At 37.4% G+C, this 25,137-nt stretch overlaps 2 protein-coding genes across 2 annotated transcripts in view; both read right to left on the bottom strand.

Moving 5' to 3' along the window:
* The window catches only part of LOC109730340 (uncharacterized), a 140,139-nt gene that overhangs the window by 68,009 nt on the left and 46,993 nt on the right, over positions 1-25,137 (bottom strand). The gene's annotated exons all lie outside the window — the stretch shown is intronic.
* Positions 801-24,760, bottom strand: LOC105863293 (uncharacterized). The gene is given in 6 exon segments (XM_075998848.1): positions 801-1,153; positions 2,276-2,373; positions 6,193-7,861; positions 19,235-19,330; positions 19,844-19,970; positions 24,724-24,760. Coding segments are annotated over 6 exon segments (2,346 nt in total). The 5' UTR covers positions 24,727-24,760.

Genomic DNA, 25,137 nt, shown 5'->3' with positions numbered 1-25,137 from the left:
CCCCCCCAAATTTATTGAAATACAAATAAATTTGTCTGTCCTAATTTATATTCACAGCAACAATATGCAAGTGTTTCTTTTCTCCACATGCTCACGATCACTTAGCATTCATTCTATTGAGAACAGGCATTCTCACACGTGTGAGTTAATAGCTCATTGTGGCTTTAACTTTCAATTCCATGACGATTAGATAGGTTGAGCATTTTCACATATATCTGTTGAACATTGATTTCTCTGTTTTGAGAAATGTCAATTAGTTTTATCATATCTTTCCCAAAGTATGCCTAGATAAAATCATCACACTGTGTCTAACATATTCATATACAATTATTTGTGAATTAAAACAAAAACATAGCAAAATAAATAACAATGACCAAATAAGATGATTGCACGGGAATAAAAAATGGGTATTTGGTGTAATACACAAATAAGCCACATTCCAAATATTTTATATTGGAGTACAGATACAGAAATGAAAATAAAGGAAGAAAATGACCAATTTACATATCAACTTTCAAGAGAGGATCATTTCTTTGTGTCTATTATCTGTTCCCCAAAATATCTGGCTTTATAGTTAAACGCATATGAATATGTCTCTCTACATATGGTAAATCCCGCCATTTTCATGTCTATGTTTCATTGTTTTAGATTTGGATTTTCAGTGGAAAGTTAAACATGTCATATTGCTGATTTTCTGAGAACTCTCCTGGGGGCTCCTAAGACATCACCATTTGTCAGACACCTCCACCATCGCCATTCTAAAACTTTACTGGCATGCATTCCTTATCCTTATCTTTTACTCATGGGAACTGTTTATTGGAATCAGTCTGCAGGAAAGCTGACTTTCCTGGTAATTGTGCCCTATTTACTTGTATAAACTTCACTTCATGGGCTACTTTTAACAAATCCTTACATAGTCTGTATTTTCTCAAGGCTCGTACAGAGATATGGTTGCCTGTCAACCTATCTCGACCGTGGGGCGATTCAGTCCTGGTCACCACTCTTTTAAATAAAATAACTCCTCTGGCTTGTAGAATAAAAAGAGTCATTGGTCTGATAATCATGGCAGTAGTTGGCTTAATAGCTGTTGCTTCCTCAGTTGCTATTGCTGGGGTTGCATTACACCTTTCTGTGCAAACAGCTGATTTTGTTCCTAAGTGGCATGATGTTTCACATAAATTATGGAAATATCAGCAAGAAATTGATACTCACCTGGAAGGTGAAATTATTCAGATGCAGAATACAGTTCAGTGGCTGGGAGACCAAATTCAGGTTTTGACAACTCAATATTTTTTCCATTGTGATTGGAATTCTTCCTGTTTTTGTGTCACTCCTATTCCTTTCAATAGTAGTCAACATTGGATGTTATTATGAAAATTGTTAAATGGAGGCCAAAACCTAACTGGTGACCTCCAAAAATTAGTACAGGAAATCACCTCTGCTTTTCAGGACAATCTGCCAGATTTTAATAATGAGGAGTTCTTTTCTGGCCTGGCCAGTTGATTGTCACAGGCCTATCCTTTGGCTTCATTAAAAACGATGCTCAGTAGTATTGGGAATAATTTGGGTGTTCTCCTCCTTGTATTATGTTTTTTGCTCTTAATCTACAGGTGCTGGCAAAAAAGGCAAGCAACTCAGCAACAGCAAAAATAAAATGTCATGGCCGTGTTCCAGTGTGTTCACCTTCAAAATTAAATAAAATCGGGGGAGATGTAGGGGACTGACATTATATATTCCTAGTTTAAGAATTAAATTTAGTGAGTAATGTACGGGCTCTACTCAGAGTGTTTGAAAGTAATGTGTTCCGGACAGGGTCTCTGTGATAAACAAGGTGTTGCCTAGAGGCATAACAAAGGACCTGAGCTGCAAGTAATTAAGAGCTGCCCAGCCCCAAGGCAGTGGGGGTCTGGAGGCCACATGATAAACACATTGTTCCTCTGAAGGCTGCTTAAGCCCCTTAAAAATGGATGGCTACTCAATGATGGATAAGACCCCTCAAGGGAGGGGTGACCTAAGCCAGGCACAGCTGCAGGGGATCAGCCTAAGAGAAACTGGGGGCGAGAAATGCTCCCTGTGGCTGCCTTGCCCATCCTTGCTAATCTTGATGCGTGATCTATGCCTGGTGCCTAGAGCAACCACCTGGAAACCTTGAGTCAGGGGACATCTGTGTCCTTAAGGCTATGTGTTCCAGAATTTATGGCCATTGCTGCAATGCCTGGGTGGTAATGTACAAGGAAGTAACTTCAATTTTTTAGAGTATAAAAATATAACTTACCCGGTGTATTAGCACTCAAGTCAACCATCTTTGTATGTGTCTCTGTGTTTTCTTCTGTGTTCTGTGTTCGTCCTCCATCCTGCAAATAGGCCACAGCACTGCGGTTTTAGGAAAGTGTACAATGGGGGGGATGTCTTTTAAAGGATACATTATTTCTGCTGGGTAGAAAGAAAAAATTCAAGAGATATACTGTATACAGCATGCTTACTATACTTAATGATGATGTATTTTTAAAATATGCTGAGAGAGTCAATGATAAGTGTTCTTCACCACAAACATGATAAATATGGGAAGTAAAGCATCTGCTAATTAGCTAGACTAAGCATTAGACAGTGTTTGTGTGTGTGTGTATGTACTTCAAAACATCACATTTTACATGATAAATACAAATAATGTTATCTGTCAATTACAAGAACAAATCAGTAAAATCTTTGAAGTATAGCATTGTTCCAAATACTGAGCCTGGATCTTTGTCATGAGCTTAGCTGAACTGTATCAAAAATATAACATTTTAGTGCTGTTTTTGTCATTTCATTTGTCAATCATAAGCAAGGAAACTCTGATAATTACCAACAGATTCATAATCCAGCACAGAACATGAAAGGGGCTTAGACGATTTTATTTGAAGATAAAGATGCCTGTAACTTCCTCGTGCTGATTATTATGGTATAGAAGACACTAAAGAGGTATGTGGTGCTGACTATCCTACCTCTGGCCACTGTGAGAACAGAAAACAGAATTTGGATTGCATCCCAAATCACTGACGAAATTTTCAATCAAAAACTGCCATAATCCCTGAGATTCCGAGAGTCAGTGACCAAACTGTTGGCCACAGTTAGATGACTAAAAATGAAAACTGTGTGTTGCACACTGCACTCATTAAAATGAAAGAAGATAGAGTCATGTAAAATAAATTATCTAAGATTCAAATTTCAGATAAAGATTCCAATTATTTTCAATACACAGAAATCATTCTATTATATTCTAACAATGAAAATACATACTCATAAGTAGATTCTAGATGGATGCCTATGTTGTACTATAAGTAATTCACAGAAAATTATATTCAAACTTATTTATTTACCTAAACTCTCTATTAAGAGAATGCCAAATTCTCATTTTTCTGTATATAGTATTTACCATATGCATCACACACTAATTAATGCTTTACTTATTGTAATTATTTTCATATTTATGATATTATATGTTAGGATGTAATAACATTTTGCTTTTACAAAGCAAACAACACTGCATTCTGGATTTAATCCTCTGGCACTAAAAATTGATTTTCTTTCTTTGTACTTTAAGGCTCTAAATTTAACCTTAGGATGCTGAATTTCTCTAATCTTAATTAAATAATCAGAATGCTGTATGTATAGCCTATAAATGGTCTCAAGCTCTCTAGTTAATTTGTTTCCTCCAAATTAAAAAAAACTCTACACTTCTCATCAGAACTTTTAAAGTACTATGTGAACTAGCTGGGGGTGAATACAATAGTGAGAATATTGTAGCCCAAGCACAGGCAGAAACAAGAATGGCTTAGATACAGTTGTAGAAGGGAATGAAGACAAAAATGGACCAAAATTAGAAATAATTATGAAATGAAAGCAGCAGAACTTCCACTTATAAATTCTGAGAGTTGGTTGTTCTGTAGGTCCCTTCACTCCACATGTATAATCAGTGATTTTTTTACCCTGGACATTTTCAATCTCTTCTCTGGAGCCACAAGCTCACTCCCACAGAAATATTGACTGCTATTTATGAAGCATCTGTTACATATCTAACACTGTTACATATCTAACACATAATTTATAAATCCTTCTTAGTGTTTACCTGAACAAAGTAGCCTGATAATGTCAATAAATCAATTGGTTCGATCACCAAAAGTAAAAGAAACAGTAACCAAAAAGGTGCTTTCAATATGCTTCCCAAATTAAAATGAAAATATAGAATGTAATAAGTAAAATGAAATTACTACACTGCGGAATTACTCATACCTTCAGGTAATTTTATGAGCACCACTAAGTTTTATAACAATCCTTGTTGCAATTGCAGATCAGGTCATACAAGCTATATTTAATGAACTTTGAAATAATAAAATAACATAGTAGACCTAGCATGAGTAATAAGGATATAAGAACAGAGCACTGGCATGGGCAGGTTCCGATTCAGAAGCTTTAGGGTTTTAAACAATTAATTCAACATAAAGCGAACAAAATATTTCCTTTCAGAATCTTTGAAGTTTCTAGTTTGCTAGTAAATTCTCAACACTTTTGAAATTACCCATTTTTTCTAATATTCTTCTTTTCTGTTCAAAATAGGCATACATCCACATTCAAACAAACATAATTACTTACTCTGTAAATATACTACAACTATAGTTCATCTTAACCATGATGTATTTGTATATCTGATTCAATATAAATAGAAAACATGCTTATTTTTGTTTCACTGGCCAGGCAGGTTGCATGTTGAAAGAAAAATGCAGGATAGAATGTAACAACTACTCATTCTGTGTTCAGAGATGTATGGCTTTTTGATAAGTGCAAAATATTTATTATAAGCATTACAGTAACAATGTAATTATAAACGTAATGAAAAAAAGCTTTGGGAACAGTATTCTTCAAAGTAGAGCAACTGATAAAAGGATCAAAAATGATGTCTTTGTATTGTGTAGCCCGACAGTACATTTTTACAATCGATTTCCTCCAACTTTGAGTAACATAGGATAGGTTAATGTTGTTGGCAAAATAGCACTTTATTCAATCAACAACATATTGGAAACAGTAAAAACATTTTTAATTTAATGAAACAAATTAAGTTTACATGTAATCTAAAAATATTCCAAATTACATTCTATTTTATTATCATAATGTGCAATAGTAAAACAAGTTATTTCTAATATTGTAATTTTTTCATTCTGATCATAATGAGAATATTACTCTATATACCTACATCATACATCACTTGAAATACTGTTTTTTATAAGATAACTCCATAGTACCTCTTCATTTCATAAATCTTACATGTCAGTGTTTTTAATTTCCCATGGAAAAGTATATGAATAATGCCTACTTAATACAGAAAGACTTCTAACAAAGATGTGATGCAGCTATCATTAACCACACACATTCACATACATGCTAAGAATGAAAGCATACCATCAATTGTATTTAAAGTTGAATAATATCAGTATTTGCTTGTGAAAAATAGCAAAAAAATATATACTTTATTACATTTTCACCAAATCCTGACCACAAAGTATATTTTACATGTAATTATAACTCTCACAAAATCTCTGTCTTTTTTAAAGCTGACATACAAATAAATCAACTATTTTAACTGGGTTGTTCTCTATAATCAACAATCTGGTTTAAAAAAATGTGTGAACGTGTTAGTGCATTAGTGTATTGCACTGTGAGTCCTCTGATATATGTTTAGACTTGATTCTTCAGTAATTGCATTCTGAAATGTATTAAGGTAGTTTTAAGTAGCAATTGTTTGTTTTTCTTAAAGGTATATCTTTTGCATAAATATTTTTTCACATTCATTATATTTGTAGGGTTTCTATCTCTTAAAATTTTGGTGATGTTGAGCAATATTTGAGAAGATATTGGAGCATTTCTTTCAGTGTAAGTTCTCCCATGTCCAGTAAGATCTCTGTTATAACTAAAGGTATTCTCAGCAGTCTACATTATTATTTTTTTTACTTTAAGTATAAGTACTGTTGTGCATTTTAAGGCTAATACTTTGGTAAAGCACTTACATACTCATTATATTTATCTCGTTTTTATCTAGTATGATTTCTTTGATGTGGAATAAGATGTGAGCAGTTATTAAAGACTTTGCCACAATTTTCATATTTGTAGAATTTTTCTCTGATATGAATTCTTTTATGTAGATTAAGGGGTGAGCACTGGGAAAATGCTTTGCCACATTCCTCACATTTGTATGGTTTCTCTCCTGTATGGATTCATTTATGTAGAGTGAGGTCTCTGAGGCGAATAAAGGCTTTGCCACATTCTACACATGTTTAGGGTTTCCCTCTAGTATGAATTCTTTTATGTTGAGTAAGGGTTGACAACTGGGTAAAGCGTTTGCCACATTCCTCACATTTGTAGGGTTTCTCTCCTGTGTGAATTCTTTTATGTTGAGTAAGGTGTGTGCACCAGGTAAAGGCTTTGCCACATTCCTCACATTTGTAGGGTTTCTCTCCTGTATGAATTCTTTTATGTTGAGTAAGGTATACGCACCTGGTAAAGGTTTTGCCACATTCTTCACATTTGTAAGGTTTCTCTCCGCTGTGAATTATTTTATGTTCATTAAGCTGTGTGCACCAGGTAAAGGCTTTCCCACATTCCTCACATTTGTATGGTTTCTCTCCAGTGTGAATTCTTTTATGTCCAGTGAGGTCATTAAGCCAGATAAAGGCTTTGCCACATTCCTCACATTTGTAGGGTTTCTCTCCTGTATGAATTCTTTTATGTAGAGTAAGGTATGTGCACCTGGTAAAGGCTTTGCCACATTCTTCACATTTGTAAGGTTTCTCTCCGCTATGAATTATTTTATGTTCATTAAGCTGTGTGCACCAGGTAAAGGCTTTCCCACATTCCTCACATTTGTATGGTTTCTCTCCAGTGTGAATTCTTTTATGTCCAGTGAGGTCTTTAAGCCAGATAAAGGTTTTGCCACATTCCTCACATTTGTATGGTTTCTCTCCAGTATGAATTCTTTTATGTTGAGTAAAGTGTGTGTACCAGGTAAAGGCTTTCCCACATTCGTCACATTTGTATGGTTTCTCTCCAGTATGAATTCTTTTATGCACAGTGAGGTTACTTAGCCAGATAAAGGCTTTGCCACATTTCTCACATTTGTATGGTTTCTCTCCAGTGTGAATTATTTTATGTTGAGTGAGCTTGTTGAGCCAGGTAAAGGCTTTCCCACATTCCTCACATTTGTATGGTTTCTCTCCTCTATGAATTCTTTTATGTCCAGTGAGGTCACTTAGCCTGATAAAGGCTTTGCCACATTCCTCACATTTGTATGGTTTCTCTCCTCTATGAATTTTTTTATGTCGATTGACTCCATCAAGCTGGGTAAAGGCCTTCCCACATTCTTCACATTGGTAGGGTTTCTCTCCAGTGTGAATTCTCTTATGTATAGTAAGTTTGGAGGAACACTTAAAGTCTTTTCCACATTCTTCACACTTGTAAGGTTTCTCTCTGGTATGAATTTTCCTATGTCCAGAAGGTTCTGAGCTGTGGTTTATCATCTTGCCAAATTCATTACATTTGAATCTTTTCTCACCAGTATGTTCTATCTTATGTATATTGAGATTTGAAGATTTGGTAAAGACTTTTATGCATTTATAGCATTTGACCTTTTTCCTATCGGTATTGGACAAACACTGGGTAAGACCATCGTAACATACTTTCTGCCTCTTACACTCACCCACACACTCCCTGGCTTTTCGTAAGTGTACATTTTCAGGGCTACAGGTTCCATATAGTCTCATTATTGATTTCTGAGATGAATCTTTTATGCTCTGCCCTGGCAATAGGTCTTGGGTGCAATGGGAAGACAGTTCTGAAAGAAAGAAAAATAACAAAATATCTCACTAACTAGACTCAAGTGAATATACTTCACAATTTGAATATATATGACTATACCAAGCACATTAGCAAGAAAGCACAACAGAATACCATGATCTCACTTCCATCAGAGGTATGACCTTAAAAATATACTTGCAAACATGACTTTTTGAGAAATCATAACGGCTATGAATTCATAACACCCTAGTTGAGAATGACATCAACAACCATATGGAAGTGGAGGGAAAGCTTGTGACATTTACCCACCAAAGCCCTTCCTCCCCTCTGATATAGAGCCATCACTTTAGTAGTAAAATCCCATCTCTTGGATTCCCTGTGAAAAGAGAATATAACTATTGACACATGTGTCCAAAGATCTCTTTTTTGATGGCCTTTCCAAAGGCTGGCTTCTATCTTCCATGACAACTACCTCACCCTCAAGGAAAGATATTCACATATCAAAAATACAATTCTGCAGTATTATAATCATAGTGTAAAAGCATTTAATTATGCTATAAAATTTGAAAGAGAAAATAAAAGCCATCATTACTGCATGTTAATTTTTTTTTTTTATATAGCCTCATTTGGAAATAAACATGTTAATTTTTATACAATATGAAAATACATAATTACTGACATCGATATTGTAAAGTTGGGGGCAAATGTAAAGGTTAAAAATTTTGTATGCAACTGAAGTGAAGTAGTTACTAGTTTAACATATGTTGTGACTTCAAAACATTTTAGGAAATTCTCATAGTGAACATCAGGAAAATGTTCTTAGAAATACACAAAGGAAGATGAGCAAAGAAAAAAGATATGTCATTAAAAATCAGTGAGGCACAATGCAGGACAAATGGAGAGGAAAGAAAGAAAAAATAGTGACAATAGGTATATAAAATAATTAACATTAGGGTAATTGTAAGCCCTTCCCTTTGAGTAAATTATGGAAATATTTATGTACTAGTATCTCTGGTCAGAAGACAAAGTTAAATAAAGGGATTAAATAGCCCAACTATAATCTCTCTAAAGAGACTTGACTTCATGCCTGGTGAAAACAATATACTAACACTGGCAGGACATAAGATATACCATGAAAACCTTAAGCATATAAGAGCAGTGGAATTCAAAATTATATTCAGCACATTACATTTGAAGTGAAAATGTTATGGTTTATAAAATATACTTTAAGTCAAAACTGCCACAAGAGACAAACAAGGACATTTACTATAAAAAGAGGTCATTCACTGAGAACCTATGAAAATAATACATATATATGACATCTATTTTTACCTCACATCAAGTTTCTCAAAGATATGTAAAAAAAAGCATTGACATAATTGAAGATATGAACTGCAAAATAATAGGATACTTTGATATTCCACTTTCAATAATAATAAAGCCAGTCAAATTATTAATAAGAAAACAGAAGATTAGAAAACACTCTAGAGCAATGACACCTCACAGATTCACAGAGAACACTCTATAGAATAATAGTAGAATATACAATCTTGATAGCTCATATATCATTCTTCCTAAAAAACTACCTTTTCAGCCACAAAACAAGTCGTAACCCATTTTAGAAAATTGAAATTTTACACACACTTTAAATTTTGACCAGAATTGAATGAAATTGTAAATAAATAACACAAGAAACACAGGAAAACTCACAAATATATGAAGATAAACAACACACTCTTGAACATGTTCTTGTTCAAGGGAAGAAGACCTGATGTTGTGAAGATGTCCAAAGTGATCTACACGTTAAATGCAATTCCTTTCAAAGTCTCAATTTTATTTTGTTTCAAAAATAGAAACAGCAATCCCCAAAATAATATGAAATCTCAAGAGACTGCAAAGATCTGAACAATCATCAAAAAGAAAAAGAGTGCTATAGGTACCCACAGTTCCCCATATTAAAAAAAAATCCTACAGTGGTCAATGAAGTTTTCCACTGGCAGAAAGACAGACTCTTGCATGAATGAATCAGAGAGAAACACAAATATAAACACTTGCATATGTTGTAAACTAAAGAGGTATCTTCAAACCCATATATTTTTTCACCATTATTGACAAAAGCTGGTAGATGCAAGCAACCCAAACTGTCCTTACTAAACAAAAGGACAAATACAAGTAGAAATTTGGAAATAATAGATTAGTTCTCAGGTTTAAAAACCCAGATAATCTAATAATGTCCACAGTAGAGATAAACCTTGATGACATTATGCTTAATGAAATGTCAGTTACAATAAATCAGATGTTTTATGATTATACTTGTATGATATTTCTAAACCAGTTACACCCCGAGAAACAGAAAATGTAATGGAGTTTATCAGCACTTAGGCAAGGGGGGAAAATGGGTAGTTTTCTCACGTGTATTAAATTTTAGTTTCACACAATACATATATTCTAGAGATATATTGCATAATGATGGACATATATTTAAAGAGACTGATGTGAATAATTAAATGTAAATCAGGTTGTCATTTTTGTGGTTTTACAATAATTAAAATAAAAATTATATCTGAAGGAGATACACAGTTATGAAGTTTTTCAAAACTTTCTTACATTTGACAAAACTGTTTCTTTTTCTTAATTTAGAAATATTATGGGAGTAAATCATTTAGATTACATATATTGCTTTTGCACTGACTGATTGGATCTAAAACTGTGCCCATGCATAGATTGTGTGCACCACACCCATTAGGTGTCAATTTTCCCAATGCCTACACCCACTTCCTACTGCCCAATACCTGCTGAATTTTATTTCCATTTGTTCACGTAGGTGTTGATCAATTGGCAACAATATGAGTATGCGTGGTGCTTGCTTTTCCATTCTTGTGATACTTTAATTCAAAGAATGGGCTCCAACACAATCCAGGATAATATAAGCGTTATTTAACCACTGATTTTTTGAGACTCAGCAGTACTCCATGGTATACATACACTAATTTTTATATGTATTTATACATATATTTATATGTATGTATTAGTAAGTACCGAGGTTGTTTCCCCATCTTTGCAATTGTAAATCTTTAGGCTATAAACATTCAAGTCAAGATCTCTTTATTTTAAGATGACGTTTTTACATTGGGTAGATTACAGATTGTGGGATTGCTGGATCAAACGGTAGTTCTTCATTTAGAATTTTGGGGATCAGGCAAGATGGTGGATGAGAAACATTGCCAGGCAGACTGTCTCTACAGAAAAGACAGGCTCTACGACAAATAAGAAGAAGCAAGCAGACAAGTATACAGCCGGCGAGGGTTGGAAGGAGGGGTACCAGAGACTACCAGAGACCCCATGGGAGGAGGTTGTGGAGGAGAACTGGAAGCAGAGACCTCCTGAGTAGCCTAAAGACCAGCGGCAAGGGTAGGTTGAACTGCTAACTTTCCCCTCCCTTGCATCTCAGACTGCTGGTGGGCTCCCCAGTGGTAGGAGAGACCTGCCAACACCAGCCCAGAGTGCCCCTCCCTGACAGCTTTTACAGGAAGCAGAGAACAGAACTTTCACCCCTGTTGATGGCATTGGTGGTGCCTGAGGGCAGGCTGACCCAACCCAGCTCTGCCCAGACTCACTCCAAGATCAGTCCCCACTGAGGGGGAGAATGAGGACACATCCAGAAGTCCCAGGGACCGACCCACCACCTGAGGCACTGGAGTGCCTTTCTATTGGAACAAGAGCTGGATACAACACCCAAAAACAACAGTGTAGCCTGCTCCTCCAAGCAAGCACCACCTGCTGACAGGGAGGACACCCTGCACACCCTCTTCATGGCACCTCCTGATCCATCACACACGATGTGGTTGAATCTCATCCACAGACACCCCCTACTGACTCAGAGACTAAACAGGGTGTGTCAGTATCCAAACGAAAACCTAAAGGCAAGAAGCAACAACTGATCCAGATGGGAAGAAATTAGTGAAGGAACTCTGGAAATGTGAGGAACAAAACGGAAAGCACACCCCCAAAGAGGAGCAACGGACCCTTAGATATGGGCAATAATCAAAATCAGACCTCTAAAATGACAAAAAAAGAATTTCCAATGTGGATCGTAGGAAAATTCAATGACTTGCTAGAACATTGGGACAACCAACACAAAGAAAACACAAAAAGACTCCAGGACTGGGAACAAAAACTCACTAAAGAAATAGAAACACTGAAGAAAAATCTAACGAAACACCTGTAAATGAAGAATCAATTCAGAGAACTACGAAACACAGTGGAAAGCCTCAAGAACAGGGTAGAACAAACAGAAGGAAATTTCAGAGATTGAAGATGACACCTTCTAAGTAAATAAACCAGTTACAGACATAGAACAGAGAAACAAAACAAAAGAGTAAAGCCTAGGAGAGATGTGAGATTATGTGAAGAAACCTAATGTGAGGGTCACAGGGTTACTAGAAGGGGACGAAGACAACACTCAAGGGTTGGAAAAGCTATTAGAAGATATAATAGAGGAAAATTTCCCAGGCCTTTCTAAAAATCTTCAGATACAAGTTCAAGAAGCTCTGAGGACCCCTGGGAGATTCAATGCAAACAGGAAGACGTCACAACATGCAGTCATCAGACCGACCAAAATATCAACTACAGAGGCCCTTCTATGAGCTGTAAGATGAAAGAAGCAAGTAAAATACAAAGGAAAAGTGATCCAAATAACTCCAGACTTCTCTTCTGAAACTTTACAAGCAAGGAGAGACTGGGGTACCATTCTCACTCTTCTGAAACAGAACAATGCCCAGCCTAGAATCTTATTCCCTGTAAAAGTAAGTTTTGTATATGAAGGAGAAATCAAGACATTCTCAGATAAGCAAAGTCTGAGGGAATTCACCAAGACAAAACCAGCCCTTTAAGAAGTACTCAAAACAGTGTTACCCAAGGATCAGCACAATAAACACTCACGAATGTAAATCTACTCAAAGCTAAAGACCAAAGCCCAGATACCACAATGGCTCAAGAGAGGAAACAAAGGAACCAAGTTCAACCCAATATAATGAACAGAAATCTGCCCCCACCCATTAGTCATCTCAATAAATGTAAATAGCTTGAACTCCCCACTCAAGAGACATAGGCTGGCCAAATGGATCAAAAAATACAAGCCAAGTATCTGCTGCATTCAGGAAACACATCTAACCTGCAAGGATGCAGTTAGATTAAAGGTAAAGGGGTGGAGAACAATATTTCAAGCAAACAAAAGCCAAAAGAAAGCTGGCGTGGTGGTGCTAATTACAGAAAACTTATTTTTAACTCAACAAAAGTAATAAAAGAGAAAGAAGGTCACTATATAATGTTGAAGGGTACAGGTCAACAAGAAGACATAACAGCTCTAAATATATATACACCCAACCTTGGTGCACCCAGATTCATAAAGCAAACTCTACTTGATCCAAACAAATGGATAAACAACAACACCATAATAGTCGGAGACTTTGACACCCCACTGACAGCACAGGACAGATCCTCCAAACAGAAAATCAACAGAGAAATAATTGACTAAAACAGAACTCTAGAACAAATGGTCGTGACTGACATTTACAGGACATTCTACCCCAAAACCACAGAATATACACTCTTCTCATCAGCTCATAGGCCATTCTCTAAGAGTGACCATATCCTAGGACACAAAACATGTCTCCCACAATTTAAAAAAATAGAAATTATACCATGTATTTTTTCAGACCACAATGGAAAAAATGTAGAAATCAATCCTCACAGGAGTTCTCATTTCTACACAAAGTCATGGAAACTAAACAACCTTCTGCTCAATGATCACTTCATAAACCGGGAAATCAAGATGGAAATCAAAGGATTCTTTGAACTAAATGACAAAGGAGACACAAGTTACCCAAACCTGTGGGACACAGCTAGGGTAGTCCTGAGATGAAAGTTTATTTCCATAAATGCCTATATTCAAAAGTCAAAAAGATCACAAACAGACAACCTAATGCATCATCTCAAAGAGCTGAAAAAAGAACAGACTGACCCCAAAATCAGCAGAAGAAGTGAAATCATTAGATCAAATCAGAACTAAACGAAATTGACAATAGGGAAACTATATGGAAAAAAACCCAAAAAGTTGGTTCTTTGAAAAAATAAACAAAATTGACACACCTTTGGCTAGACAAACCAAAAGCAGAAAAGAAAAATCTCTAATAAACTCCATCAGGAATAAAGGAGAAATTACAACTGATGCCATGGAGATACAAGATATCGTTTATGAATACTACAAAAACCTCTATGCACACAAACTGGAAAATGTGGAGGAAATGGACAATTTCTTAGAAACACACAGCCTCCCTAGGCTCAACCAGGAAGAAATAGAATTCCTGAACAGACCAATATCAAGTACTGAAATGGAAACAGCAATAAAAAAAACCTTCCTAAAAAGAGAAGTCCTAGACCAGATGATTTCACAGCCAAATTTTACCACACCTACAAAGAAGAATTGGTGCCTATGCTGCAAAAATTATTTCACAAGATCAAGAAGGATGGAATCCTCCTCAACACATTTTATGAAGTGAACATAACTCTGATACAAATACCAGGAAAGACGCAACAAAAATAAAACTGCAGACCAATATCCGTTATGAATATAGACACAAAAATTCTCAACAAAATCCTAGCCAATGTAATCCAGGTGCTTGTCAAGAAAGTAATCCATCACAAGAAAGTGGGCTTCATCCCAGGGATGCAGGGATGGTTCAACATACGCAAATCTATAAATGTAATTCACCATGTAAAAAAAAAAGCAAAAACAAAGACGACATGATCCTTCAATAAATGCAGAAAAAGCATTTGACAAAATTCCACACACTTTTATGATAAGAACGCTCAACAAAATAGGCATAGGCTTACCTAAAAATGATACAAGCCATATATGACAAACCCACAGGCAATATCACAATGAATGGAGAAAAATTGAAAGCATTCCCACTTATAACTGGAACAAGACAAGGATGCCCACTATCTCCACTCCTTTTCAACATAGTGCTGGAATTCCTCAATACAGCAATCAGATAAGAAAGCAGAATTAAGGGCGTCCAAATGGAAGCAGAAGAGATCAAACTCTCATTCTTTGCTGATGACATGATATTATACATAGAAAACCCCAAGGATTCAACCAAAAGACTCCTTGAACTGATAAAAGAATTTGGTAAAGTCTTAGGATAAAAAAATCAATACACAGAAATCAGAGGCATTCATATACGCCAACAACAGTACAAGTGAGAACCAAATCAAAGACTCAATTCCATTCCAAATAGCAACAAAGAAAATGAAGTACCTTGGAATATATTTAACTAAGGAGGTAAAAGACCTCTACAGGGAGAACGATGAAACACTGAAGAAAGAAATAGCAGAGGATGTAAACAGGTAGAAAGAAGAAAATACCATGCTCATGGGTTGGCAGAATCAACATTGTTAAAATGTCAATACTACCCAAAGTGACCTAGAGAGCCAATGCAATCCCTATTAAAACATCATCATCATTTTTCACAGATATAGAAAAAATAGTTTTACGTTTTGTATGGAACCAGAGAAGATCCCGTATAGCAAAATCAATCCTAGGCAATAAAAACAAAATAGGAGGTATCAATTTACCAGATTTCAAACTACACTATAAGGCTATAGTCATTAAAAGAGCATGGTATTGGCACAAGAACAGAGACATTGACCAGTGCAACAGAACAAAGAACCCAGATATAAAACCATCCTCATATAGCCAATTAATCTTTGACAAAGCAGACAAAAACATACATTGGGGAAAAGAATTCTTATTCAATAACTGGTGCTGGGAAAACTGGATAGACACATGTAGAAGACTGAAACAGGACCCACACCTTTCACCTCTCACAAAAATCAACTCACGCTGGGTAACAGAGTTCATCATTAGGTATGAAACTATTGGAATTCTACAGGAAAACATTGGAAATACTCTTCTAGACATTGGCCTAGGCAAAGAATTTATGAAGAAGACTCCAAAGACAATCACAGCAGCAACAAAAATAAATAAATGGGACTAATCAAAGTAAAAAGCTTCTGCACAGCCAAATAAACTGTCAAGACAGCAAACAGACAACCCGCAGAATGGGAGAAAAATTTAGCAAGCTACACATCCAATAAAGGGCTGATAAATAGAATCTATTTACAACTCAGGAAAATCAGCAAGAAAAAAAATCAAACAACCCTATCAAAAAATGGGAAAAGGATATGAACAGAAAATTCTCAAAAGTAGACAGAATAATGGCCAACAAACATGAAAAAGTGCTCAACACCTCTAATTATCAGGGAAATGCAAATCAAAACCACAATGAGATATCACTTAACTCCAGTGAGAATGGCCTTTATCAAAAAGTCCCCCCAAAATAAATGCTGGCATGGATGCAGAGAGAGAGGAACACTCCTACACTGCTGGTGGGACTGCAAACTAGTTCAACCTCTGTGGAAAGCAATATGGAGATACCTCAAAGTGATACAAGTAGATTTACCATTTGATCCAGCAATTCCACTACTGGGCGTCTACCCAAAAGATCAAAAGTCACTTTATGAAAAAAGACACCTGCACTCGAATGTTTATAGCAGCACAATTCACAATTGCAAAGTTGTGGAAACAACCAATTCATGAGTGGATTAATAAAATGGCGGTATATGTATACCATGGAGTACTACTCAGCTTTAAGAAACAATGGTGATATAGCACCTCTTGTATTATCCTGGGTTGAGCTGAAACCCATTCTACTAAGTGAAGTAACTCAAGAATGGGAAAGGAAGCACCACAGGTACTCACCAGCAAATTGGTATTAACGGATCAACAATTCAGTGGACATATAGGAATAACATTTATCGGGTGTCGGGCAGATGGAAGGGGGGAAGACGGGATGGGCATATACAAACACAATGAGTGAGATGTGCAACGTTTTGGGGATGGTCACGCTTTAGGCTCTGATTTGAGGGGGGAGACAGGGCATGGGCTGTATACGTAACCTTACCAATTGTACCACCATAATATGCTGAAACAAAATAAATTAATTAAATTAATTAATTAATTAATAAAAAAAAAACAGGGGACCAGTTCACTGTCCCTCAGACTATTGGAGGGCAGGACTATAGTTTAAAAAAAACTATGAACAAATTGCTATGCACACTGCACATATCTTATTTTGAAATAAAAAAAAAATGGGCAAAAACACCCACACATGGCCCGCGGGCCGTAGTTTGAGGACGCCTGTTTTCATTGAACCACATATTGACTTAAAGTGTATGCAGAGAGTTGTAATGTCATATAAAATTATAATACCTAGGTGAAATCAAACACACAATAAACTGACGTCAAGGAAACTACCCTAGGCTGGGTGCGGTGGCTCACGCCTGTAATCCTGGCATTCTGGGAGGCCGAGGTGGGTGGATTGCTTGAGGTCAGGAGTTTGAAACCTGCCTGAGCGAGATCCCAACTCTACTAAAAAAATCAAAAGTAACTAATAAACCAACTAAAAATATATATACAAAAAATTAGCCAGGGATGGTGGTGCATGACTGTGGTCCCAGCTACTTGGGAGGCTGAGGCAGGAGGATTGCTTGAGCCCAGGAGATTGAGGTTGCTGTGAGCTGGGCTGATGCCAAGTCACTCAATCTAGCCTGGGCAACAAAGGGAGACTCTGTCTCAAAAAAAAAGCATAGATGTTTTTCAAGGGCACAAACATTAAGTTACAAGATCCAAAAGTGTCACAGACCTAATCTACACCATGGTGTCTATAGATAATAATGTTTTGCATCTGAAAATTTGCTGAGTATAGACCATAAGTATTCTGACAACACATACAAAAAAGAATAAGTAACTGTGAGGTCATATATATTTTCACTAACTTGGTTATGTTAATCATTTCAAAACATATAAACACATCAAATCCTTACATTATCCATAATAATTATATAGTTATGATATTCTTATTTGTAAAGAAAATTCATGACACACACAAACACATATATACACACATATAAACCTGTGAATGACACAGCCCCAGTAAGCATCAGACTAAAGAAGAGAAAATGATAAAATCAGAGTGAGTAAAAATACAAACTAGAAGTTTAATGCACGCTCAGCACTGTTCTAAGAGCCCCAAACATTTTTAAGAAATGTAGGGAGTAGATACATTACACTATATTAAAAGTGAGAAATTTGGGCACATAGAGTTAAATCATTAATCAGAGTTCACAATAAAAACACAATTTTGAAATGAAGTAACAATAAAAATGCTAAGTGTTCTCATAATAAGTAAGAATTTCATACATTAAAAATCCACTTATATAAACAAGAAAAAAAAAGAAAAAAAAAAGAATTTCTATAGAAACACATTTAAATTCACAATATTCACAATAAAAACACAATTTTGAAGTAAAATAACAATATATTACCCTAGATTTAGGGAGATACTAAGTGTTCTGATAATAAGTATGAATTTCTGTAGAAACACATTTAAATTCACAATATTCACAGTAAAAACACAATTTTGAAGTAAAATAACAATATATTTCCCTAGATTTAGGGCAATACTAAGTGTTCTGATAATAAGTATGAATTTCTGTAGAAACAACATTTAATCCTTTCACAAAGGATAACAAATCATAAAGCAGAAAACATACATCTGCTTGTGGTCATCCTGGGATTTCTGTCCCAAATACCAATATCACCACGACACTCACACATTTCAGACGTGATGCAATAAATGCAGAGAAATTAAAAAATGGTTTGTAGACAGGTGTGATGCCTCACACCTGTAATCCTAGCACTCTGGGAGGCCAAGGGGGGAGGATCGCTTGAGCTCAGGAGTTCAAGAACAGTCTGAGCAAGAGCAAGACCCCGTCTCTACTGAAAATAGAAAAATTAGCCAGAGACTGTGGAACATGCCTATAGTTCTAACTACTCGGGAGGCTGAGGCAGGAGGATCACTTGAGCCCAAGACTTTGAGGCTGCAGTGAGCTTCAAAGATGCCATTGCACTCTACTCAGGTTGACAGAGTGACACTCTGTCTCAAAAAAAAAAATGCTTTACCATAGATTTTATTAAATATACACACATATTTCCATGTCTGCAATGGAATGGAAAGCAGTCAGTACGTGCAGTCCCTTATAAACCATGAGCAGGGCTTTTGTTCTCACTCTAACCTTAAATTAACTACACTGAAGAGAAATAAAGTCCTTAGATAATTTAACGGTAAGGGACAGGGAAGCCTGTTTCAAAGATTAAAATAAGGAAACTCAGGCTTGCCAGAACCATGGAAGCAGAGTTTTGCAAACCACTTTTCAAGGTCTGGCTTCCTCCTTGACCTTTGGACCTCTCTCCTGTCCGTCACCTGCTTCATTCACTGCCACCTACCTGGGTGTTTGGCGACTGTCTCATTTGTCTTCACTTTCCAGGGCTCTGTTCTTTGCTCCAGACAGGTGATCAGGTCTGGCTTAGAGGCAACAAGACCTGTTTTATTTGAAGAAAAGTGACATGACATTTTTGAGATTCTTCCATTACCAATGGTGTACTGTGCTCAGTAGAGAAACGGGAACAGTACAGAAGACCCTAAAACAAAATTAATCCCAAAACACTAATGCCTGACAGACACTTTATAATATTTAGAAAGTACTTAAAATTTGGGGGGTCCTTAGCTCCATTACCCAATACTTGTGGAATCAAATATTGGTGGTGGAAATTGGATTGTAAACAGTGAGCAACAAAATCTTATGCCACCAAATTTTTGGAATTATCACTAACGAAGAGTGAAAGATACTGATCAGTTCAAGAAAGAGAAAGATTAATGTCAAGATAAAAAAGATTGAAGATTTTCTTTCCTATACCAAGAAATTTCAATTTTTCCTTGGAAACAAACATCTGAACTTCACTCATGCAAAGCAGAAAATCCCAGAAAAATTCTGCATAAGTAGAATATAAAATTCTTAGTGGGGAATAAAAATTATGTATTGAGATTATCTTTACCCACAAACACTAAATTTCTGTAGTTCTCTAACATCACATCCCTATAGAAATTCCGCTGAGCATTGTCAAGACATGCCCACTCCTCCAGAGAGAATTCTATGGCCACATCCCTGAATGTCAACAGTCCCTGAAAAACAAAACAAAATGAAACACATATTTACCAAGTGGTCATGTGGAGATTTCACTGCTGGTGAAATAACAGAGTAAAGAGAACTGGTTCTGACTCATATGAGTAACTGGAATTATTCAAAACGACAATTTTTAACACAGAAATATTCTCTAATGTGTTATCTGACTCTGGGGAGAGACGATGACATAAGGTCCACAAAACTCATGTAGATATTATAGTTTTTTGACAGATAAGGTATAAAATTCAAGTTACCAACACAGGCATTTATATTTTTGAGTACTATATTTATATCATACAGCACAAGTCATGTATATTTTTCAGATAGAAAAGTCATGTTCAATTACATGGTATTAATACTTCTTCAGTGTTACAAAGATTTCAATATGTACAACAATGAACTACAAATCCTATTAAAATAGATTTTCATTTCAAATATCTGGGGCGAAGTTGAGTTGCTGAATTTCTAACAAGCTCAGCAGTGACATCAACGCTTCTGGCCAAACGGGAATATTTTTCAAACAATTGGAAAGCAGCAGAGCCTGCCTTTATCTCAGTTCATCTAACCAGGAAAGAAAGATGAGAGCCTTTATTTTCCAAAGCAGGTTATATGCAAAGGGAATCTAAAAAGAAAACGGGAGCTTCCAGATAAAATGTGATGGTTTATGCCCATGATTAGGTAAAACTACCCAAGGTATTTAATAATTAAGAAAAAAAATAATTAACTCTATACTAGAAAAATGATAGAAAACACGTTAGCCAAGTGAATAAAATTAATGTCAACTATAATACAACAAATTAGTATCAGGTGTCAATGCACACAGACATACCACCACTGCTGTGATATTTTGATATTTTTAGCCAAAGGAAAAAAGTAAATTATAGTCTGAATCTAATCCTGAACATCAGTTTTATGCAAAGTTCAAGCTACTGATATCTATTTTGTTCTGTAATCTCTAATGAGGTATTTAAATAGTCTTTCTTTAGTATCCTACAGAGGAAGTCTCTTCTAATTATTCTTTTTCTCAGAATGTTCTGATTTATTCTGAACAATTAATGTGTATTCTATTAATCTTATTTTACACCGAACTGACGGAGCATGTAGATAAAACCTAAATGGTACATGTTACCCGTCTTCACTGATATCCTAGAGACTGAACTCATATCTAATAGTAATCTTGGGCATCCAAGATTCTGCTTCCAAGATGTTCAACAGCTACAAAGGGAATATTTTTAATATTGGAGGTTATAAAAGTATGGTGACAATTGTTGATAGCCTACAAGAAGCCTGGATGGAAAGAAGGCTCTAGTATATAGACAAAAAGAATTTTTCAGAGATTCTTGACTATCTTTAAGAAAAAGGGGAAAAAAAGCAGTTGAGATGAACAGATTAGGTACAGAAATCAAAGGAGAAAAATTCAAGTTTGCAAAGTCTGAACATGACATTCCGAGAGGAAAAGTGAATACAGCCACTGACCTGGGACACATTCACCTGAGAACCAGCCATTTCTTTGTCTGCTTCCTTCTCTGAAATTCCTTCTGTGTTAAGATTATCTGGAAAATTCACCCTTGCATCTTGAGAGTATGCATCTAAAGGTGTCAGCACAACCCTTCCCCCTGATACTTCCGCACCCAGAGCAAAAAGACCATGAAGTGCAGAAAAAATTGACACTGCCTTGTCCTTTATTACAAGAGAGAGTAAGGAGCGTCAAACTCCTACATAAATATCAAAATTTGAGTCTTTTCTTTCCTACTCTCAGCTCCCCTTCCCTCCCACAGTCATCAGCAATTTTTGCACAGGAGTGGATATATGGACCACACAGACCTGTCCTTATAAAATACAAGCAGAGCAGGGCCTGTGGCCTTCCTTTGGAACAATGTGTGAATTCAAGTCTCGTGGATATATCTCAGAGCCCTTGTATTTTCCCCTAGCTGCAACTTAGCACCATGTGGGCACTTCATTAAAATCACATCCATGGTCCCACCTAGACCAATGGACACTCTGTAGGAGAGGGCACAGGTGATGGTGCCTGGAGGGAGAATCTCTTAGAATGTGCCTACAAATCATTTGGTAATCTGGAGCCCACTCTAAGTAATGTGATCCTAGAGCCAAGGAATTCATCCAAGGGTCCATGAATTGGCTTCCTGAAAAAGTCCCCTGTGAATGCTGACGTTGCTTCTCCTAGACCCACTATGAGAAGCACTCAGCTATAGACAGCAAGAACAGCACATAGAGAGCATCACACCCAACACTCTTATGACAAAAATACTTTTGGTCCAAAGTGAAGACCACCAATTGCCAGCCTGAAACATGGCATTCTACTAAAAGATTACAGAGGCTAGAGAAAACGGCGGTGTCTGAATAAGTCTGCATTTCGAAAACAACATGAGCCATGCCTTAATGCTACATTTCCTGAGCATGTAGGATGTGTTCACAAGTATGTTGCATCAGTGGTCCCCAACCTTATTACAGGTACCTGGGACCATTTTCAAGGAAGACAATTTTCCCCCACACTGGGGAGTTGGAGTATGGTTTGGGGATGATTCAATTACATTGCATTTTTTTGTGAATTTCAGATTACTACATTGTAACACATAATAAAATAATTCTACAACTCGCCATAACTGGTGGATCACTGTGTTACAGTACTGGAAAGTTCCAAGTTTGGGAGTTAATTCTCATAATACCCTGGGAGGTGAATACTAAAGTCCCCATAATTTCCAGAATTTAGGTGATGGGCCCACCCTGTTTCCTTTTTCTTTCTTTCTTTCATTCTTTTTTTTCTTTCTTTCTTTCTTTCTTTCTTTCTTTCTTTCTTTCTTTCTTTCGTTCTTTCGTTCTTTCGTTCTTTCTTTCGTTCTTTCGTTCTTTCCTTCCTTCCTTCCTTCCTTCCTTCCTTCCTTCCTTCCTTCCTTCCTTCTTTCCTTCCTTCCTTCCTTCCTTCCTTCCTTCCTTCCTTCCTTCCTTCCTTCCTTCCTTCCTTCCTTCTCTCTCTCTCTCTCTCTCTCTCTTTCTTTCTTTCTTTCTCTCTTTCTTTCTTTCTCACAGTGCCTTGCTCTGTCACCCAGGCTAGAGTGCTGTGGCATCAGCCTCACTCACAGCAACCTCCAACTCCTGGGATCAAGCGATCCTCCTGACTCAACCTCCTGAGTACCTGGGACCTCAGGCATGCACACCATCCTCAGCTAATTTTCTCTATACACATTTTTCGTTAACCAAATAATTCCTTTATATTCGTAGTATAGACGAGGTCACTCTTGCTCATGCTGGTTTTCAACTCTTGACCTTCAGCAATCCGTCTGCCTCAGCTTCCCAGAGTCCTGGGATTACAGGCCTGAGCTGCCACACCTGGCCCACCTTGTTCTTTTAACTATCATGATTTTAAAAGAAAAATGTAAGGCTGGGTGTGGTGGCTCACCTAGCACTAGTACTCTGGGAGGCTGAGGCAGGTGGATCGCTCAAGGTCAGGAGTTCGAGACCAGCCTGAGTAAGAGTGAGACCCCAGCTCTACTAAAATAGAAAGAAATTAATTGGCCAACTAAAACTATATAGGAAAAATTGGCCAGGCACGGTGGCCCATGCCTGTAGTGCCAGCAACTAGGGAGGCTGAGGCAGGAGGATTGCTTGAGCCCAGGAGGTAGAGGTTGCTGTGAGCTAGGCTAATGCCATGGCACCCTGTCCTGGGTGACAGAGCAAGACTCTGTTTCAATAAATAAATAAATAAGAAAGAAAATGGTACAGAATAAAAGCTAAATATAATCAGATGGAACAGATAGACAAAGGAAAGGTGGACTGTAGTTTGCAGGGATTTTTCTATTGTCTTTATATTTACTGTCTTGTAACGTGTGCAACAACTGCTAAATGCAGAGGAATACACTTAAGCCCTCAAAACAAATAGTCTTTTGTCCTTATCTATCTGAAAGTCTTTGCTTCAAGCCCCCCTGGTGGACCCCAGATACAAACCATGGAAGATTGGTCTCTGATCCATAAATCTCTCTTTGGTCTAATAAACTCTATCATGTCTTTTTTTTTTTTTTAGACAGAGTCTCGCTCTGTCACCCAGGGCTAGAGTGCCGTGGTGTCAGCCTCACTCACAGCAACCTCCAACTCCTGGACTCAAGCGATCCTCCTGCCTCAGACTCTCAAGTAGTTAGGAGTACAGGCATGTGCCATCACACCTGGTTAATATTATATATATACATACATATATATATATATATGTGTGTGTGTGTGTGTGTGTGTGTGTGTGTATACATACATATTTAATTTTCCAGCTAATTTTTTTCTATTTTTAGTAGACACAGGGCCTCACTCTTGCTCAGGCTGGTCTCAAACTCCCCACCTCCAGTGCTGCTCCCTCCTGGGCCTCCCAGAGTGCTGAAATGACAGGCGTGAACCTCTGTGCCTGACCTCTATTGTGTCTTCAAGGGGTGCCTTAGAGTAATTTTAACACCAGAGGGGAGGGACGGGGACCACAGGGCCTACAGCTCCTCCCACGCATGAACCCCGCACCCCAGTCGAAAGCCTTCCCTGATGACCCTGCCATAGTCCCTGCACAAGCTAGGGGAGACACAGGGCTGCACCTTGGAACCACCCGGAGGAACCCAGCTCTCAGCCGCATGGCCTGAGGGCAAAGCTGGGCTGGTGCATCCTCATGTCTGCAGACTCTGGACCGGCGGGAAACCGGGGACCTGCCCCAGCCAGTTCTGATGAGTTTCAAACCCCCTAAGCACAGCCGCCATGCACACTCACCATTTTCTCACTTCCGTGGTGCCCAGGGATCCTTCCTGCAGATAAATCCACAGGTGAGAGGGCGGCAGAAGCAGAGGGTCACCTGAGTTCTGCAAAGCAAAGAAGAACTGAACACACAGACGACAAACCGGAACTTGGAGGACTGGAAGGAGAAAAAGACTGGGCCAGGTCCCGGAAGTCTCGCCCTCCGACTGCGTGCCTGATTGGACAGTTCCCGCACCAAGATTTCTGATTGGGTAGAGCTCCAGGCCACACCCTTCGGAGCCCTGACTGACATATAATGGGATCCCACCCACTAATGGCGGCAATCAGGGCTTTCTCTCTGGTGCTTCCCGGAGGATGTTCCCATTTAACCTTGTATATACTGTGTTTCCTCGAAAGTCACCCGACCCCATACAATAAGCACCTGCAGGA

The sequence above is a fragment of the Microcebus murinus genome, chromosome 31 (genome assembly GCF_040939455.1).
Source record: "Microcebus murinus isolate Inina chromosome 31, M.murinus_Inina_mat1.0, whole genome shotgun sequence".
Lineage (NCBI taxonomy): Eukaryota > Metazoa > Chordata > Mammalia > Primates > Cheirogaleidae > Microcebus > Microcebus murinus.
The sequence above is the reverse complement of the archived record's forward strand: the minus strand, read 5'-3'. Positions and strand labels throughout refer to the sequence as shown.